At 44.1% G+C, this 20,580-nt stretch overlaps 1 protein-coding gene across 7 annotated transcripts in view; it reads right to left on the reverse strand.

The window, feature by feature from the left end:
- FRMD4A (FERM domain containing 4A) overlaps nt 1-20,580 on the reverse strand; it is a 367,728-nt gene that overhangs the window by 60,255 nt on the left and 286,893 nt on the right. For all 7 annotated transcript variants that reach the window (XM_036400308.1, XM_036400309.2, XM_036400310.1 and 4 more), the window contains 4 exons: nt 20,013-20,097; nt 15,609-15,665; nt 13,068-13,090; nt 5,487-5,570 (listed from right to left, as the gene is read on the reverse strand). In XM_036400308.1, coding sequence (XP_036256201.1) covers nt 5,487-5,570; nt 13,068-13,090; nt 15,609-15,665; nt 20,013-20,097 — 249 coding nt within the window. The remainder of the gene's footprint in view (nt 1-5,486; nt 5,571-13,067; nt 13,091-15,608; nt 15,666-20,012; nt 20,098-20,580) is intronic.

A 20,580-nucleotide genomic window follows, 5' to 3' on the forward strand; every position in this document is an offset into this window, starting at 1 on the left:
GACAGGGAATCTGTTGAATCCCCTGGAGATTCTGTACAGAACTTGCCAGACCAAGAGGAGGGGAACCTAAACTAGTTTCATTCCACCTTAGTGCCCTCCCCACCTGGCCCTGCATGGGCTTCCATCCGTGTCTGTGTCTATCCCATGCCACCACACTGCATGTGGTTTAGGGCAATGTGAACTGGCATTCCTCCTTCCCTGCATTTCCTGGATCCAGCAGGATCCCCTAATAGGGCCTTTCAGCTGCCCACCATGTGGTAATCCTTCCCCAGGCAGAACTGAAGCCAGCTGTATTGCTAGGCAGTGTGAAGGAGCACAGCAGGGTGGGATGATGGTAGATGACCTCACCACGGCTGCTCAGAGATGCCCACGGGGGCTTTTGTGGACGACTGCAAAGCATTTCACCAGCCCAGCTTAACATGACTGCATCTTCCTCTCATTGCTGCCTCCCCCATTTGCACCCCTGTGCCAGAGAGGATGGAACCTCTTTTAGAAAGAGAGCCAGAATCTCCAGAGCCACAACAGCTTTTAGAAAGAAGAGCCACAGGGAAGCTGAGGATTGTGCAGCCCTAATAATGAAGAGAGAAAGGAGAACCAGAAACATCAGTGAAGGCAGCAAAGTGCAATTCAGAGACAAGTGTCAGATTGTCAGCAGGGCCAGCTTTTCCCTCACAAGCCTGTTGTCTATCTGAGAGGTTATTTAACTGCTTTCCTTACTCACTCACCAAGTGGCTTACCCCATTCATCCTACAAAAATAAAAGAGCCCTTTTCAGAGCTGTCCCATCAGCAGGCCACAGCAGGAACAGGGTGCTGACTGAGCCAGTGACACATTACAGGCTAAAGGAATGGTCCAGCTCTCCCATCAAATCCCTCAGAATCATTTTAATGCTTAGAAAATGATCTTTAAATTCTACAGCTATGAAACATATTCAGCACACTGATCCAAGCAAGTACCACAGATGTTATGGGTGTGCACATGAAGGCAGAGCCCGGGTCTCCTGCCATGATTATCATAAACAGGATTACTTTTGGAGCAATAACTGAATTACATGAGTGTTCAGTATTGGAAGACCTCCAAAAAACATCATTCTTAATAAAAAAGATAGACAGAGAGGGCTTACAGCCCTTTGAAATTACCTCTTAAAACCATGATTACATGTGGATGCAATTCCTCTGTCTCAGACAGGAACAAACCAGGAGTGACTTCTCAGAAAATAATGGAGTTCTCCATTGGAAAACACTCCTAGTTTTATTTTCCACTCTGTGCAGTTTATTGCACAGATCAAGCTCTCATATTGCTGCCATTCAAGGAAAGGGTAGATGTACCTGGACATGCTGATTACTTAATGTGATTCCGGATGTGCTCTGCGTTCTTACAAATTCTTATTATAAAACAATTGATATGTTCCTAGACCATACTCCTTGGGTAGGGAAGCCAATTGATGGCCCATTTCCTTCAAAAAGGACAGATCAGATGTCAGGGAGCCTTCCTGAACAGCAGGACAAAGAGTTGTGTTTTTAACCCATGCTAGAAATATGGGATAGTCCAGGCTCTACCCAGTTCTTCTAAGCAAATGCAGGCAATGCTATACCTCCATTGCTCTGTTAGGGTACTGATGGTTTTTCTAAGTAAAATGTTTTGTGGTCTACAGATGTTAAGTGCCAGGCAAATATCACCTTTGTTTCTTCTTTCCTTTGAACAAAAAATAAAAAGCCTGAAATATCAATCAAGCCATATTTAGGAGTGGGATCTGTGGTCCTTCACCTTCCTGCAGCACTGGCCTTGTCACTGGGGAAAGAAACATGTACTCCAGAGTACAATTCATTCAATCTATTTTGGACAGATTCCTTGGGAGGAGGTTACTGTTGCTTCTCTCTGCTGACAGCAAAGGGAGCTGAGGGCACCTAGCTCAGATAGCAATGTTCACACTGGAAAAACATTCACAGTCAGAACAATCAGTGTGACAGTCCCTCCTCTAACAATTCTCTGAACTTCCTTTTCCTTCCACTGCCCTGTGCAAGAAGGATCATCCAGCACAGAGGTTCCTTTCTGCCTCTGGGTTGGAGGGTTAAGCCCAACACATGCCAGGGAAAACAAGCAAAATCATTCATGGGTGAGAAGGAGCATTAGCAGAGCCTATAAACATGCTCCCCTATCATTTCAGCTGTTCATCTCCAGGCAGCTGCCATGCTGCTATTGACAGCTGGGAGAGTGCTGGGACACTGCTGGGACCACCTGCTGACATCTCCTCTCCCCCCTGCTCTGCCTTGTTGCTGTGTTGGTGACACAGAAACTCATTCACAATGCAGGTCTGGCAGAGGATGCTTAACTAATGTGGAGACAGAGACACAGAGGCTGCCAAAGCACTGCTGTCTGTTGGCCAGCTCATAAAACATTCCCCCCAAAGCTGCAGAAATTAATACATGGATGATATTCTGCAGCAGACAACTCTGATAAAGATCTTTAGAAGTAAAATCCCTCCTGTCCCAGCAGCTTATAGAACTGGACAGCAGACAACTTGCAAGCAAATGCAGGCCTTGAGTTTCTCATCATCAGATCCAGATTTTCAAAGTGAGTTGTTCCCTCCCTCTCTTCCCAGCACGCTGTGCTGTTTTAAATAGCTGTCCATTCATTGCTGTTCCTTAGTGTTATTCTGTTCCTAACCTGACTTTTCCATTTTGATTACATTATTGAACAAATAATGTCTTTATTTGCAGTCATATGCTGTCCCTCTGAAGCCGCCAGCACCTCTTAGGCCAAGGGACCAAGAGCTGGACCAGGGCCTCAGGTCTGTGTTGAACTAGAGAAAATCACTAAATAGTGATTTTCAGCTGACATCTTCAGAGGTGGGTTTTCTGGCAACACTGATGCTAAACTAAGCTCACATTCAAAGACTGTGGGAACCTGTGAGAAGTCTATCTTCCCCCTGGTCTGTTGAAAATCCCATACTAACATTCACTTTTGTGTTGCTGCACCTCCTATCAGCCTTATTACTGACAACTGAGTACTGGGCTGGCTTGTTAGGGAGGATCTGAAATGACATAAAATGCAATGACATGTGTCTGGAAAGGAGCACTGTGAGTTAACACATTTCTAAAGATTCTCTCCAGTCTCTGTGATTGGTTTTGTGTTTCCATGCATGGCCAAGAGAAATCAAAACTCAGGCCCTCAACTCCTGGATTGTGTGGGAGGACCAGAAGCTCAGCTTTCATTTGAAAGAAAAAGAAATAGAAACAAATGCACCAACAAGTCCCTTCTTTCTATACCAGTAATCAGAGATGCCAAAAGATGCTTGAGAACAAGATGTGCAACTGATTATTCTGAACCTGGGGAAAACTGCAAGAGATTACAGTGAAGGGAAAGGCTTCAAGGGTATGGAACCAGGAGACTCCATGAAGCTGGAATCAGAGGCACAAACTGTGCTGATCTAAGAATCCAGGACTCATCCCACAGGTGTTGCTACATTTGGTAGGTGCAATAGCTGATGCTTTTTAATGGTGTGTCATGGAAATGTATTATTTTTTGAAGATCTTTTACAGCATCTTGCCAAAGGTGTCACAATATTTACTTGATTATCTATTTTATTATCTCTTAATCCACTTCAGCTGACAAAAATATAGTACAAAGTTTTTTTGTTTGTCTATTTTAAACTAATTAGAGCCATTACTCATCCATCTTTAATGTTTTAAAAGTTTCTTTCCAGGGTTGGATATTCACTTGTGACTGCTTGCACTCATGCTGAAGAACTGCAGAATAAAACTGATTGCTCACAGAAAAGGTTTGGATAAAATCTGCACCTGGTACATAATCTGCATATGATGTGAAGACGTGTCAGAGAATACAGTTTTAAAAATCTGCTCCCTTAGATCACTGAAGTTTGATCTGTAATTTTGAGGCTTTTTGTCTGATTCACCAACAGATGCTTCCTGAGAGCATTAAGTGTTTCAGAGGGTGTTTAGAAAAAAGCCATCATTAAAAAATAATGAACTACTAATGTTAAAGAGGTCTTTTAGACCTGCTTACTGACATGAAATCACAAGGGAGTCACAGGACTGTAGCCTCTGATTTTATTACTCCATTGGCAACACCACCTTCCCAACCTGTGACCTGTTCTCAGTCACATGAGACCCCCCACAAAATTAAGTACAGCTGCAAGTGCTGCACCTTGTGTATAAATACAAATACTCATATTCTGAGCACGAGGATTTTACATGGCTCTCCTCACTATGTGGCAGTTTATTGAGACCTTAGGCCATGTTGTTGCTGAAGGGTCAGATTTGCCTTCCCTGTCAGTGCCTACTTGTTCCCACCACTCCTTTTGAGATGGCTTTCTGCTTGAGCTTCCAGGCCACCTGGAAATGTACTGCTTTTGAGGTTGTGGAGTAAGAAAAGAAAAAGAGATGCTCCTTGGAAAAAGCAATGCTCCTAAGAGGAAGACCATTCTTCAATGAGATGGCAGCCTACATTTATCATTTTTCATGAAGATTTGATTCTGGGTTCTTAGAGAGAAATATCAGGAGATTGTGATGATCCACAGTTATTGTGTCAGTGATCCTAATTTCAGCTGGGGACTCTGAATCTCTCCTTATATTCTCAGAAAGGGATTAGGAGACCTCACGATGAGCTTGCCTATGACTTGACATTAGGTACAGTTAATTCCACTGTTGTAGCCATGCTAGGAGAAGAGGATGACTTTTTTGGCAAAGAGGAGGACTGACATCATAGCCTACAAACTGATTTGTTTCCCCCTGCCATCCTCAGATTACCAAAATGCAGAAATGAAAAGAGTAGCAGATAAAGAAGCTCAATCCAACCCCCAGGCTTACAGCCTAATGCTTTAAAGGCAAACATGAAAGAGCAACAAGCAGAAAATGGAGTGAAAGTATCTCCCCTTTAATGAATAGTCTTTCCCCAAATTCTTTCCTATTTGCACAGAGGGATAAAAGGGATATGCAGGTTGGCACAAAGAATCTATGTGTGTGGCATGCAAAATCTAAATGCGACCCTGCTCCTACCTTGAGCTTGTTTTTCTGTGCAATAAAGACAGAGCAAACAAGCATCCACCTCCAAACACTGAGTTCATAGAAAAGGAGATGAGTTCAGCTGTGCCTTACAGAGAGGATTTCCAAGATGAAACTGAATTACTCAACACAGGGCAGTGCAAAACACTGACATTTATCAGAGTTGTCTGATAAACTGGGAAAACTCTTTCAGAAGTGCAAAGTGCTGTGAAAGTAAATGGCACATTAGGCCTCTGGATTTCATCGGGACATTTGCACACTTACAGTAGATTTTTGGCCAGGCATTTGGCCTGGGATGGGGAAACTGAGGCCCAGGATGGTAGCTCTACTTGTGTTAAGTCATGCAATGAGTCAGTGACAGACCCAGAGGCAGAGGGCAGGAATCTCTGCATCCCAGTTCCACTCTCAGACCCCACTGCCAGAGCCAGGTCCTGCACAAGGACTGTGGAGAGTGACACATTACCAGTAAGCGAGGGAAGGATGCTCCTTCAGCGCTGGCGTTGGAAGGGCTGGCAGCTTCTTTAATTCATTCCTTACAACTTCATTGCTGAAAGAGAGTTCAAAAGGAGGATCAGGCTACAAGAAAACAACCACAATATTTGATATGACTTGACCTAGCTGGCAGGCTGCTATGGCTCTACATCTGTTCCTTCTTAACAAAAGGCACTGGGGTTTCCTTTTTCTCCTCTCTTTATTTGTTTTATGGCAGCCCAGTTAACTTTTCCCTCTATTATTAAAATTGGAGAGAAGCTCTCCCAGATGGTTATGTTGAACCACTTCCTACCAGTGACTGGACACAAAAGCCACCATGTCACATGTCCCAGAGCAGGGTGTCAGAGACATGTTCATATAGGGAAAGAAACACAAGGGGGAGAGAAAGCGATGCTTTCAGCTGCAATTCTACACCTTTATTTAATGCTTTACAAACTTCTTCAAAAAGTAATAATTTGCTTTCTTCACATCACAGGTTGTTCTTAACCAGTTGCCCAGTGACCTATCCTTTGCATAACATCTTCACTGATAAGACTCCCCTTTGAATTTGGGTCCTGCTACACAAAACCTTCCTACACAACCACCTCACTAACATTCTTCTCCCTGCAACCTCCAGTGGCCACAATGGCCCAGCTGGAACAGCAACACTGTGCAGCAGAGAGCAGGGAGAGCTCATCAAATGGGAGGCAGATTCTCACAGATGGAACCGTGGGATTTTCTCCTACAAACCCCAAATGCCTCCCTTCCCACTTTTAAACACACATGGAATTCTGTGCACATAGGAAAAAAAAAGCCTCAAAGGCTTGGGAAGGAAGGCAGTGCTGCTATTAATTTTTAAAATTGTAGAAATACACAGCCAAGAGGGCCAGACAGGATACGGAGGAGTGCCAAAGAATTCATGTTTATTGGCTTACTTCGTTCCAGGAAGTTTTTCTGTCTTCTTTTACCCATCCCTTTATCCTACCCAAACATGTGGCTGTCCTGGAGCTGCAGAGAGAGATACCTCTTCCAGAGCTCCAGATCCCCCAGCCCACTGGCTTCTCCCTTGAGGCTGGTAGACAGGCAGACAGGTAGTCTTGACCTGGCTGTAGACCAGAGATCCTGACATCTGCTAAAGACTTGAGGAGCTCTTGGACATCCCAGATCACCCTGGGTTTCATCCTTGTCTCTTGGACAGTCTGTGTGTTGACTTGTAGAGAAGTGACACTGCTTCAGTTGTAAAAATCTTCCCACAGCATTTCTCCATTTGCACATCCCAGGAGCAGGCTCTGCCTGAGACTTAGGTGGGTTTGTCTTAATTGGAGTCTGCAGGTTAATTGCTAGGTTGGGCCATAGGGTAAACCACTGACATAAATCCTCGAGGAGGCATTTTGGGCATGTCTACAGACATTTGTTATTTATTATTATGGTAGTTCCTTGACAATCAATTAAGTAGTTTCAAAACAGGACCAAACTTCTAGTCAGGACAAATCTGTGAGAGATGGCCAAGTCTCAATGAGGCTCAAATTTTGCAGAGTGAAGATGTGCTGAATAGCACACAAGAACTGAGGCAACTGCTGCCATGCCTAGCACATGGAAAACCACTCTGTAGCACCTCCTATGCCAAGCCAAAAGGCTCTTGACAAACAGTGTTTGAACACCCACTCCTGCCCAAATCCCATGGTCATTTGGCCATCAGAGAGCTCTTCTCTTCTAAGTGCAAATGCTCAAAACCTATTCAGATTTATTCTTCCATGGCAGGTAAATATCTGCACAAGTCTGAACATGAAGCTGCTCTGCACTGTGTTATCTGCTGATCTGGAAGCTCTGTTCTGTGACTGACAGCCTAGAAAACAAGTTGCTGCTTTTTAGAGTTTATTGCCAAGAGCTGTCTCCTCCACAGCATGTGCATACTCAGCTCTTACTGAGGTTTTTGACATTTTGAAAGAAACTGGGAAAAAAGAATAGAACTTGGGACAATCAGAGTACAAGCAGAAGTAACTGCCCTCAAATGAAGATTTTTTTGAGGCTGGCTGCTCAGAGAAGGAAGTTGAGAGATTTCCAAAACTTTTCTGGGAAAGCACAGAGTGAGTTCCAAACAGGGACTTTCTGAGCCCAGAAATCTATCAAATAGGGCAAGATTAGTGGTGACTAACGATCCCTCAGAGTCTGGGAAAAACTCTGAGTCAGTAATGGCTCCTATAAAAGAAAGGGCTAACATCAGTCAGCTCTGTTTTTTCTGTCAGTGAGGCACAAAGTTTGCCTGTGCTGTGACAAGGTCTTTTAAGAATCAGAGAAAAAGACATTAGTGATGTTGGGCAGGATTAACATTTCTGCTCAGCATGTAGAGAATATTGTAAGGATAGTGCCTCGGCCCCAAAGCACCTCAAAAGTCAGGTAATCACTTCCAGGAACAAAAAGGTATTTCATTCTGTGGTCCATGCATTCACTAAGCCTTCTGGCAAGACTCATCTCAAGACAAATTAATTTAGACTCCCAAAAAGATGTCAAATCAATAAAAGGAAAAACAAAATAATGACTCAGGTTGCATTTGAACTAGTGGTCATGAGGTCACTTTCCTCTCGGCTCCTTGTAAAACACTGAACCCCTCAATTTTTAAAATGTTTCCAGCAGGATCTCAAGTGGTTTTTTACTTATTGCCTTTCATGCTTTTTCTAGTGAAATGTCTCAGTGTGTTTGTTTTATTACTGTATTTAGAAAGTGTTTGTTTAATCCGGTCACTTGTGCTGCATTTATTTTATATTCGGAAGTGTCCAGCCTCTAGGGCTGATATATACAGAAGGATATTTAGGACACAGATTTATTAATATGCAAGGGAAAGGCTCCAAACACACTTTCTCTGTGTCCCATAGACCACTTTATTTCTTTTTTTTTCCTATGGTGGAAATGGTAATATTTAAAGAACTGAATAACAATATGAAACCTGAACTGGAAAAGCCATCTGCATGGGTTCCTGAAAGCTGGTAGAAAGCTGTAGTAAGGGTGACTAACAGTGGACCTAGAAAACAGAACTCCTTTTTTTTGGGTTTGTTCTGGTACTGCCTGTTTAATGAGTCTTGTCTAAATAAATTAGTCACCACCTCTTAGTATCTTTATCTACACATGGGGGCAAAAGGCCTGCCTAGAACTTCATAAACATATTGTGAAAAAGAAATTTTTGCATACTGTCAAATAATTTTGAGCAAGATTACATATGCAGTTGTCTCAGGAAATCCATACATTTTCCAGCATGTGTAATAACAATGATCAGGAACAAAACAAAACTGCAGGTTAAAGTTACCAACTCTTCTCAGCATGGTAATTCATTCTGTAGAATGCGGGAGGAAATGCATACTCTGAGATTCTCAGATTAGATGGTACTTTTCAAAATACAGTGTTTAGGATTTTACCATTAGGCTGCAAGAATGCAGCCCAGGTTTTCTAACCCTTTAACGCATTCTAATTGGTTAAATGTCACTTGGTTACACAGAAAGAAAAGTAAGCCTAAAACTATGTTAGATTACCATCTGCCCAAATGTTGAAATTATTGTGAAATTCTGCCTAGCAGGAAACTGGCTGTTAGCTTTCCTCCCTTGTTATTCTTTCATGTATTGCTGGGAGACACTTGGAGTTCAATTGAAATGTCTCATACTTTTTAACTGGAAGAAATGTAGCAATGAGGAACTAGCTGCAGTGGTTCAGGATTTTGTTTTACTCAGAGGTTTTTCTTTCCCATCCCCAAACTAAGGGACAAATGATCTGTATATGCCATTTCTTGCTGCTTTGACATACAAGCTCTTTAAGGCTGAAGAACTGGATTATGAATATTTAAAAACAAAGCTGGTGTGAGTTTCCCAGAGATTTTGGGACTGGACTCTCAATCTAGGATTAAATTAGGAAAAAATCCCAATTATTTTAACAATATGCTGTATTCCCCCACAAATCAGCCAGGGCAGCCTTGGTAATTCCTTTATGTAGGCCTAAAGAGAGTCACACCTGTGGGATTTGTGTCCATCTAAGGAACTGAAATTTGTCCTGCCCATGCTCTGCCAACCAAGCGTGACTCAGCTTCCAGCTAGAAACAAGATTAGTTTGAGCTAATAACCTTTAGATCTGTCTGCAGGGTACTTGTTTAGGACCTTTATACATGCAATTCTGTGCCTTTGAAGTCAAAATATTTGCAGCTAATACTGAAAAGCACAGATCCAATCTTAAGTGTCCGGTTCCACCTGAAAACCAGCTGAACAAGGAAACGTGATTGTCCAAAATTCAATGGTATGTTCCAGACTAAAAGTAAACATGTTTAAGTCTTGTCAGTAATGTGAAAATGCTCTTTAGTGAAGAGGACTAGGAACTTAAGAGGAAAAGCTTTTTATTTTAAACCTCATTCTGACTGAATCTTTATCAACTAAGAGATGGAGGCCACTCACAGCAAACATTTAGAAATACTTAATTGATCTAAACAGGATCAGGAAGTCAGGGTTTCTGATGAGCTTCTTTTTGAAATGAAACACACATTAGAAATGGAAAAGGACTTAAAGAATTGGTCACTATAGCTGCTAAACTCATCTGTCAGGCCTGTTGTGGCATTTTACTTCAAGACAGGTGAGGGTGACTTGGACTGTGCTCCCCAGGCTTAACAAAACCTGAGAGTCACTGTGATGCCCAAGGTGACAAGAGGCAGTGATAACAGGCTCATGAATGGTAATGCCCTACCAAAGGATTGTGTTTGAAATGACATGAGCTGCTTTTTGGAAAAGGAAAAAGGAGCACAGTGATTATTCTGGGGTATGGGATGATTTCCTCAAAAGCAGCAGTGGGAGCTGCTGTCACTGAGCATGTATCAGTTCACAGAGGTAGAAAGCTGAGTGTTGGAGTTTGTAAGACTGATTCTGTTTTTTGAGTTCCCACAAGGCCCAAAGAGCAAACTTGGGACTGCATTCAAGAGTCCTGAGCCAGCTGCAGATCCTCCACGTGGCTGCAGTGGGGTTTGGAGTAATCCCACTCTGGCCACCATGGGCAGGTGCCAACACGCAGCTGGAGCTGTGACACTTTGGCTTTGACTGTCCCAGCACCTGAGGTGATCAGCAGTGACTCACAGGAAGGCTCCCACGGGGAGCAGCAATTCTCCCATCACCACCAATGAGCCAGAGTTTATGCACTTTTCTGGATGGGGGCCAGAGAGAAACTAGTAGTCTCACAGGCTATAAATCTGGTGGTGGCAGTAGACAGGACAGGTGTGGGAAAGCTGCAGTCTGCGTTCCAAGCATGCAACCCTTTAGAATTAAATTATTTCTTCAAAAACAAAGAGTTCAAGGGTTCAGCCTTCACACAACATATGTTGCCATGCACAACATATAATCTTTAAATCTCAGCAGCAAGACAATCACAACTGCAAAGCTTCTCTGTCTCAAAGAGTAGGCACTTCTACTTTAAACAGTATTTCAACATCAACTAATTTCAGACACTGAAGCTCACTTGATCCCCAAGAAAAGTCAGAACATTTGCCTTCACCTGCAGTTCCTCTGGCTGGCCTGAGGCTTGGTTTGCCTGCCAGATTTTACACTGCTGATACAATAACCACAAATCTCAGCAGGCAAAAATCTTGACCACAACAACCTCATATTAACTTCAGTAGCACCTGGATCTCACCCAGCACATAAACCTGTGTCAGTGCACATTAGATGGGAGCTGCTGGACAGACATCCCTGGGAGATGTTAAGTCTTCTAGACCATAGAGGATCAGGGAAGCATTGTTATACCTTCCTCCAAGAACAGCCTCCAAACTGGCAGATAGATTTATCCCCAAAGTCCATTTATAAATTAAGATCCCTGGCAGTGCCCTCAAATTGTTTTTATGACACCCCTTCTCTGCCTGACTTGGATGTAAGGAATCCCCCTTCCACTTCAAACCACTGTGACCCACAGGGGAAAGAACTCAGAGCTGTTTTAATGGGCCTGGTGATGACAGCCAGACTGATGTGGTGGGAGCAGTTTAACACCATGGCTTGAGGTATCTTCTGTGCCCTCAGAGAAGATTCCTCATTTCTCTGTGGCCTAGAGAAACACACTGTGATAAACTTAAACCATTCTTTTTACAAGGGACATCACACAACTTTTAGCAGGTGGATACTTTCCACCAGCTGTTTCCATTTCTGGTCTGGAAATGGGCACTTGAAGATAAAATGCTTTCAGTCCTATTACTCTGAGCTATCTGATTCCTTTCTGTTCTGAGTTTCACAGTCTGAATGTACACTTTCTGAGTGTGTTTTCACCATAACCAAGACATTCTGGCAAACAAATATTGCTCTTCTTAGCAAAACCAGTGGTTTATCATAGGTTGGAATGGCAAAACTTTGCTTGGCACAACTCTTCTGGGCTGAGTGCTTGGCAGTGCATTGAAAGCCAGACTGAAAAGTCAGAGCCACATACACTCCAGTACCCTCTAAATAAACAGTGCTGATAGCCAAGTTATTCCAAATTGGGCAGAACTGAAAAATGAAATAAGACTGGGTTTGTGTCTCTGTGGTCAGATGTAAGTCAGGATTTCACAAGTTCATTAAAGTTTTGAGAAATGACAAGGCAGAGCTCAAACTTCCTTTTATCAAGGGCTACCTTATGTCATCTCAGATTCCATGACGGGCAGGAGATATCTACAATGCAGTTCCTTTTTACTGATTTGTCACCATTTTAGCTGGCTGGAAGTTCCAATCCACCAGAAAGTAGAACCTGCCTGTTCTTCACAGCCTCCTATTGTTACAGTCATGTTTCAGTGTATCGCAATGCTGACAAAATTAAGACAATTTTTGGGCTCACCTGAAAATTCAACCCCACTGCCGATTTCTTTTCTTCTCTGAAACTAACTTTAATGGATATTGTAAGTCCTCCAGACTATAAGAAATTTTTAGCATCATCAATTCTCCTGAGCTTCACACTAAGAACTTCCATGTTTCTCCCATGAGATACCAAACAACCATCTGACCTTCGGCTGCTCCTAATGCGTAAATCACAGACATGGTCAACTTACAGGAAAATTCTTGGGCATTTCATTAACAGTCTTCTGAAACACCAAGTACAGTGACCTCATTGAGTTTCTTACAGTAAGTCTGAAGATTTGGCTCAAGGGATAGCAGATGTTCAACAAAACCAATTATCGAATCAGTGATTTTGAGAACTGTCCAAATCCAAACTGAAATATCAATTAGTGATGGAATTTTAATGCTGCCTCTGGCAGGATCTGTGATATAGCAGTGATTTTAGAGTCATTTCCGTAGCAATTTCCTTCCGAACACTAGTCTATTTCCTGAACTTCATGACCACATAATGAGATTTGTCAACAACAAAATCACAAACAACGCTGTTTGCAAGGCATGCTCTGGCCAAAGGTTGTGTTTGGTGAAGAAATTATGTCAGGAAACATGATGTCTATGTTAGCCATGCTCACAAAGCTGCATTGCTAACAGAGGCAATCCTGTTGCTACACAGCTACAACTGAGTTGCATGTCTCACACAGGAATTTTACCAGATTTATTCTCACATCACACAATGGCAAAAACTTTTTAAGTTCACCTACCTTGAAAAATCTCCCTTTGCCTCCTGTAAAACAAGGAAGAGAGAAAAAAAAATATAATTAAAAACAGGAAAAAAAAAAAAAGAGAAGAGAAGGCTGTTCAAGACTTTCCATTTGCAAAATTCATTTAGCAGCAATTTCCTGTTGTAATTGATTCCTCATGCAGGTTTTGGAACCAGTATCTAATGTCAAGTGCCATGATAGAGTGAGTTGGGCAGATTAACAAACAAAAGATCTAATATAGGGCCAGATGATTCTTCGTTCTGCTGTGGATACCTAAGATGCTACAGGAAATAATGCCAGTAAATAAGAAATTCTGGGTGCTACATTACTAGAAAATCTCTGAAGTCTTACTGGCTTTGCAGCCTCTGAGACTGCAACTCCCCTACTTTTTTACAAGTATTCTGGCCACTTTCTAGTACCTAGACTTTTAAAAAGCTTGCTCACTGTCAGCTTTCAAGGGGATGCCAGACAGAGATTTCTCTAATTCCTTGCTGGGTGTTTGGGGGAGTATTTAGCTCCCTTACTTGTACATCTAGATACTTCTATTAATTACCACCACAGCCTGATGTTAAAGGGTTGGACAATGTTCCACTACAGTAGTTAGTCTTACTGCACACCTGGAGAATGCTCAGAATCTGGTGAGTGCCCTCTGCAATAGATTTAGCACACATTTTGCATTTTCCATTTACCACAGACAATATGCCTTTCATATGATTCATGCTGAAGCACCTCATTTGCCACCAGCTACACAGAAAGCACAGTGCAAGAATGTAATTTGTGCAGTGAGGGAGTTTCCACTGCCAAAAGGACTGGGCTTTGTGTTCAGGTCTTTTGTCTTTACATCCATTCATCTACCGGCAAAACCTGCCAGCCCACGACCAGTGGTGTTTCAGTCCTGAGGCTGGGGTAAAGTTCAGAGCTCTGGTGGTACTTTAATTTGTTCGGGTTATAAAACAATTTGAAATAGGGCTGCAGAATAAATCACTTGAGTTCTGACAGACCTTTACTATCTTTCCATTTCCCTCTGAGTGAACTGAAGGGCAGACAAGCACTTCTCTGGTTCATAGGAAGGAGTCTGAGCATGTGATGATTACAGTTCAACACAGAACAAAGCCCAAAGGATATGCTCTTGCCTGCATGTGTGTGAGCATACTGAATTTAAAAAACAATTTTGTAGTGTATATTCTTTATAATCAGTGCTTTGACTTAAATGCTGCAGCAAGAAGTAGAACAAAATGCAGTATTGCATTAATGCAATACTGTAGAAAAAAAAGAAAACAAAATGCAGTATTGCATTAAAAAATTCCTTTTGTTTTGCTTGGATCCTGTCACAAACACAGGTTGTAGTAGTTTCTGGATACAGGCAGCAAAGGTGTGGCTTGTTTTGACTGTTTTCATTAAGTTATGCATCAAACTACTACAGGAATAAGCGTAACATCCTGTGTTTGTGGCAAGAAACAATCCCAGCAACAAGGGTTAGTTACAGCTCCGGGTCTGGCTGTACAATTACTAAGCACTAAGTTATCCACTAGGATGAGCAGACAATAGATTCATAACCCCACTGCCGCTCCTCACAATGAGCCTGTTGTTTGATGTGTATTCCCCCAACAGCCAATATGTGATTTCTTTAATGTGCTGCTAATTGAGTCCTCCATCCTGACTCTCTCGCTCCATTCTTGTTACATAAAATGATTTTAATGAAGGTTCAACTCCCTACACATTAATTGCTTCTTTAACGTGGCAAGTGCTCTAGAAGTGCAGTGCATTGTCATTTGTTAGTGCTGTCTGATGAGCTGCTTTGTCCGCTCACATGGCTCCTCATAGCTTCATGGCTGATGGGAACAAAATTAAAACTACAGACTGTAAGAGAGGGGAAACAAAGATCATCTGACAATTACGTCTAATCTGCTCCCACAGTCATGCTTCTAAAAAGAGAATTTTCACAAAACCCACCCTCACTACCCTGAAAAGGTTCCCTTCTGGGAACCAGACATTTACCAAACACTGCTTGGTCATTTGCTCTCTGACCCTTTTCCCTCTTCTTGAAGAGCAGAACTTTGAAAGACAATATTAAGAAAGGTCTTTAAGCCATTCTGCCCACGTTGGAGAATACAGACAGTTGCATACTCATAAGTAGAAGCTTATGCAGCTCATCAGAGGGCCGAGCTCCATTGGGAAAACAAATGCAAGTTAAAAAAAAAAAATTGCATATGGATTTTACCTAGGAATTTGGATTCATCACTTAGATTTTCTCTGGCTGTACATCATACCCCAGAGCCTTGGATATCTGCGCTGGTGCAAACATAACACCATTTCTGTATGCAAAATGTTGAGCAGTAGTACCTGCACCCTGAGTGGGGAGGTCTAGTTTGAGAGCCTTCTACGCCCATTTTGACAGAAACAATGAAAACTGTGCAAAGACATCTTTTTTCTGCAACTGGGGGGAACTCCTACACTTCCACACAGCCATTGTGGATTTGGTAAATCAAAACAGTTAATGCAGCATGAGGAAGCACCAAGGGAGAGAAGGTGGGTGCTTACCTGCAAGATGTATGCAGCCAGTTCAAACACCACTTCACTGTCAACCTCAATGAGTTCCTTGAAAGGTGAAGAAAACAAGAAAGAAAAAGAGAATTGAGCTGCTGTAAGAAGAACATACATCTCCTCCTGACTACTGCATGGTGAAGCATGCAGTGCCAGTTTTCTCCCTTGGCTAGGCTTCAAAGTATTCCCTGTGCTCCTGGAGACAAAAGGGAGGGAGAACCTGCCCACTCAGATATGGAAAAAGCCAAATATTCAGTGTAATGTGCTGGTTAATGAAGCATAACTGGATGTGGCATGAAGGGATTCCTGGGGGAGGAGAGAGGAGAAGGCAGTTGGAAGGGGTAGGATCAGGGTACATTTTATTCTCTTGTGTGATTTAGTGAAAAGCAGTCCAGCATATAGATTTTTTTGCCCTCAGATGTGATCATGGTTCAAGGGAACACAGCTTTGTCCTTGGCTCACAGAAGCAGGGAATGAGAATTTGTCTTTGACACACTGAGGTGGTACCAAAGCCCCCACTGGACTCCTCTGGCCCTTGCAAAAAGTAAACTCAATGGAAAATGAACCATATTTGCTCTTGCAGGATTTGAGCCCTGGTTTTGTCCTTTTCACCCCCAAAGAGCACTGAGGCTGGGGGTGGTTTGAGAATGAGCTGTGACAGCAAGTCTTCTGGTAGATCTTCCTTGCTCCATTTTATAGGATCCTGCCACTGGTGAAAGCAGTCTTGGAGGGTTTTACTTGGACACTATGGTCACATGAAGAATACTGATGGTTCCAACAGATCCTCTCAGGATTCCTCTGCTGAGCCAGGCACTGGTCTGACTGAATGTGCAGAATGCAGTCCAAGCATCAAAGATGCTTGAGATGGGAGGCACAAGCATTACTCTGGAGGCCAAGCATGCTATTTCTGACTCTCTGGTCCCTGCCTTTGGGAAGCTAGTGGGCTTTTACTGAGATAATGTTTAGGTGTCTATTCTGCAACTAGAACTCCTACATTGTCTCCTATGGACATGGCCCAGTAAACTGGGTCACTGTTCAGCTCATTCCTGTAGTGGTTTTTCTGTTGTATTTATTTAAGCTGCTGTTTTTAATATTTTACTTCATCTGGCAAGAAATGAGTGATCTAAATATAGATCACTGCTGTGATCCCTGCTCCAGCCAACTCATGGCCACACCTCATTTACAAGCCACAATTGCTGCATTGGCTTGTCTCTGGCAAAATCAAAAACAAAGGGAACAAAAACGCAGGATAAGATCCAGGTGTCCTTGGCTTTCACTAGTGCCAGCTTTTTAAAATAAGTTCACCTCTTTCATAACAGCTCCTTGGGGAGTGAAGAGCAGCTCTGCTAGGGGCGATAAACACACCTTTCCTCTCTCAGCTGAGCTGCCTGAGTCACGCAGGCACCTGCACTGCACCACTGACGAGCCCGTGCCAAGGGAAGCGGCTGGTGCAAGAGGCTGATTCAGCTGCAGGCAGGGCTGGGCTGGGGCCACCAGGCAATCCCATAGCAAAGGGCAATGCAGAGTAGAACCAGAGCACCTGCTCCTCCTCCTGTCTGGGAGCATCAGGCATGGCACGGACAAACCAGCCCGTGCAACCATGTGTCGATGCTATGGCAAATCTGTACTGGCAGGTGAAGTGTGCCAGAGCCCATTCCCTGGCCCCAAGGGTACCTGGGGAGCAGCAGAGCTCATGACTAAACACTCACCTTGTCTCCCCCAGTCCCAGATGGGGTTTCCACCACTGTGCTGCCTATTTGGAACAGGTGTGCATCCTTGATCAGTGCCTTGATCTCTGCCTGGGGCAGAGCCAGTTGGCACAGGCCAAAACCCACGCCAGAACGTGCGAGTCATTAAACAGCCTGTCTGATCAAGGGACAGTGCCTGATGCCAAGCCCTGCCTGTTTTGGTAGTACAAATGTGGCTTGGCCTTTCTGGCAAAAGTGGCTTGCTGGTCCTGTGGAAGGGTGTGTGGGTTCATGAATCTCTCACTACTCAACAGGGTTGGTGAGTGGGGGCAATGGGCACAGGCAGAGGAACACAGCACCCAACACATGGCCAGCTGGCAACCCAGTGATCAGCGGCCCCAAATTAGGCCTCAGTTTTATTCTTTCCAACCCTGAGCAAGGGGATGTTTGAGGATGTGTGTCTGGAGAATCAACAGGGAAAGGTCTGAGGTGCTAGCACAGCGTTTGTTCCTAACACTGTGCTAGCACCTCAGACCTTCTTTCCCTGTTTCATACACATTTATCTTTCTAGGCTGCAGGGGAGCCAAGGCTGGAGGTATCCATGGGAAGGCCAATAAGGAAACTTTTGGTGCAACAAGGAAGCTCTCAAGCTTTGCAGCATGCGACATCATGTGCTAGCTGCAGGAATGACAAGCACTGGCTGTGCTTGGACACCAAATCCCCCACAACATCACATTAAGAGGAATCTGCCAGGCTGGGTGCTCACCCTAAGCCTTAGCAGACACTTTGCACCCAGCTTTCAAATTCAGTGCCTTTTTCAATAACACAGTATGGCTTACTGTGGCTGGAAGTCAAATGGGGAAGGATCTGCATGGGAGATTAGGACTTCAGCAGGGCTATTTTTTGGATAGAGATGCTCAGCTTGAATGTGCAAAGTAATGGTTTCAGGAGAGGTCAGAATAAAATAGACCAACTTAGATCTGTAGGCACTTTGTTTTCTTTATTTTGTTCCCCTCTTTTTCTTATTAAGCTTCCTCCAAAAAAAGAACAACAGTGTAAGCTTTTCCTGGCAGTACTTCAAAAAGGAACTTTCCCCAGGAACCAAAACATGATGCTCACTGAGCTTGTTGCTGGAGAGGGCTGACTAAGCACATCTAATTGCAGCCTTGCCGGAGAGCAAAGCACTGCACAGCTCAGCTCAGCAGCCCTGCCTAGTTCCTGGGCACTGATAAAAAGGAATTTTCTGGCTTCTGCCCTGCATTTTAGAAAATACAAAGTTATTGTCCATGTATTTTAGGACATGTAAATGTCAAGTGAGGCTCCAGACTTGGTGTAATCTACTTGTCTTAGCAGGTGAAAACCATGCTGAGGGTTGTGGGATGGCGGAACAATCTCTCCCTGACTACATCTGTCTTTTCCTACCACTTCCTCTCTGGCAGATGGAGGTGAGTCACAGGAATGGCCTCTGCCAGCACAGAGGGAGGTAGGAGGGATCCTCCCAGGGAATCCCAGCTGCTGACAAACCTCTCCCAGTCCCAGACATCCAGCCCACCTGGCTGAGTCTGCACACTGCCAATCTCCACTGCCGCGCGGTCTGGGGCTGTTTGATTTTCCAGACCTTGCCATGAACAGCTGGTTTGTGGCATGAGAGGGATCAGCTTCATGGCTCTGCTGTGGGCACCCCTCCAAGCTGAGGGTGTGCCAGGATGCCTTATGTCTGGCACAGAGTACCTGGCAAGGGGCTGCTCTGAGGGGCAGTGCCAGGGAGAGCAGCCTGGTCTTCCAGAAGTGGACCAGGGAGGGCAAATACCCATACAAAAACATTTCTCAGTGCATGGCTTGTTCCTCTACAAGGTGATCTTTGGTGCATATCCACAGACACCTTTACCCCACTCACATATAAACTCGTCTTGTCCCACAAATCTGAGGTCACTTTGCTTGTTCACCCTGGAGAAGAGGCTGAGGGGAGACCTCATGGTGATCTGCAACATCCACACGAGGAGAAGTGGAAGGACAGGCACTGAACTCTTATGTGGAGAACAGTGACATGGCGAGGGAAGACAGGAAACTGACACATGGTTGGATACCAGGAAAAGCCTCTTCACCCAAAGGGTGGCTGGGCACTCGAACAGGGTCCTCAGGGTCACAGCAGTGAGCCTGACAGAGTTCAAGATGCCTTTGGACAACACTTTCAGGAACATGGTGGGATCCTTGGGGTTTCTGCGTGCAGAGCCAAGAGCTGGTCTGGACGATCCCTGCGGTTCCCTTCCAACTGAAGCCACTCCATCTTTCCCGCTCTCCCCCTCACACACGCCGCCCCCTGCCCGAAGATGGCGCCCACGCCGCACTGCCGCCCTCTGCGGGCCCGAAACCCTCACGGCAGCCGCTGGGCCCAGAGCGCCTTTTTAACACAAACCCAGACATTTCCTTCTAAATACAAGCCAGTTTATAATTTTGGCAGTTCCGATTTCCTCCTGCCAGCCACAAGAGTTACTTCCAGAAATGCTTTACCTCAGAACCACTCTCTGACAGGAAAGCTGCTGCCAAGTGCGGTGGCAGCTGGCGAGAGAGGAGCGAGGGATGTGTGAGGAGGAGGAGGAGGAGGAAGAAAAGAAGGTTGTATCTGGAAGTCCAGGTGTGACCCGTGTAAATTTTGGGGCAGGGAATACAGATCCAGGTGTCTCAGCCCACTCTGAGCTCCCCAAGTGCTCACCTTGTAGATGCAGGACTTGGCGTTCAGGAAGAACAGCTCGATGGTGGCATTGTCCTTCAGATAGGAGATGCTTTCAATGTAGAACCTGAAAGGGAAAGCAAGAGGGGTGAGACACGAGGGAACTAGGGCAAAACATGGAAATGCACTTATTCAATGAAAAATGTGGTCAATGGAGTCATGATGAATGTGCTAAAAAGGAACTTTCTTCTCTTACACCAGGCTGAGGTGGTGAAGGAGGCTCGTGCACACTCCAGGACACGATCAGTCAGCACCACCTCAGCCATGCCAACTGGATGACTTAGGTTCTAAATAATCCTTTGTTTTGTTTTCAGACTTAAAATAACACTTTATTCAGTTTCTTTTTTGTAAGCTTCACCTTCATTTGCCATCACATTTTCACCATCATCATTTCTTCATCACTCCTTTACCCATCGCAACGATTCTGTTCTGTTAACCTGCATCCTGTAAAATATTCATCTACAAAAATGCACTTCTGGGTTCCTTCCCTGTCCCCTTCAGCTCTGCATAAAGCAAATTTTATAAAGGGTTTTTTACATATTAGATCTAT

The sequence above is a fragment of the Molothrus ater genome, chromosome 5 (assembly GCF_012460135.2).
Source record: "Molothrus ater isolate BHLD 08-10-18 breed brown headed cowbird chromosome 5, BPBGC_Mater_1.1, whole genome shotgun sequence".
In the NCBI taxonomy this organism is placed as follows: Eukaryota; Metazoa; Chordata; class Aves; order Passeriformes; family Icteridae; genus Molothrus; species Molothrus ater.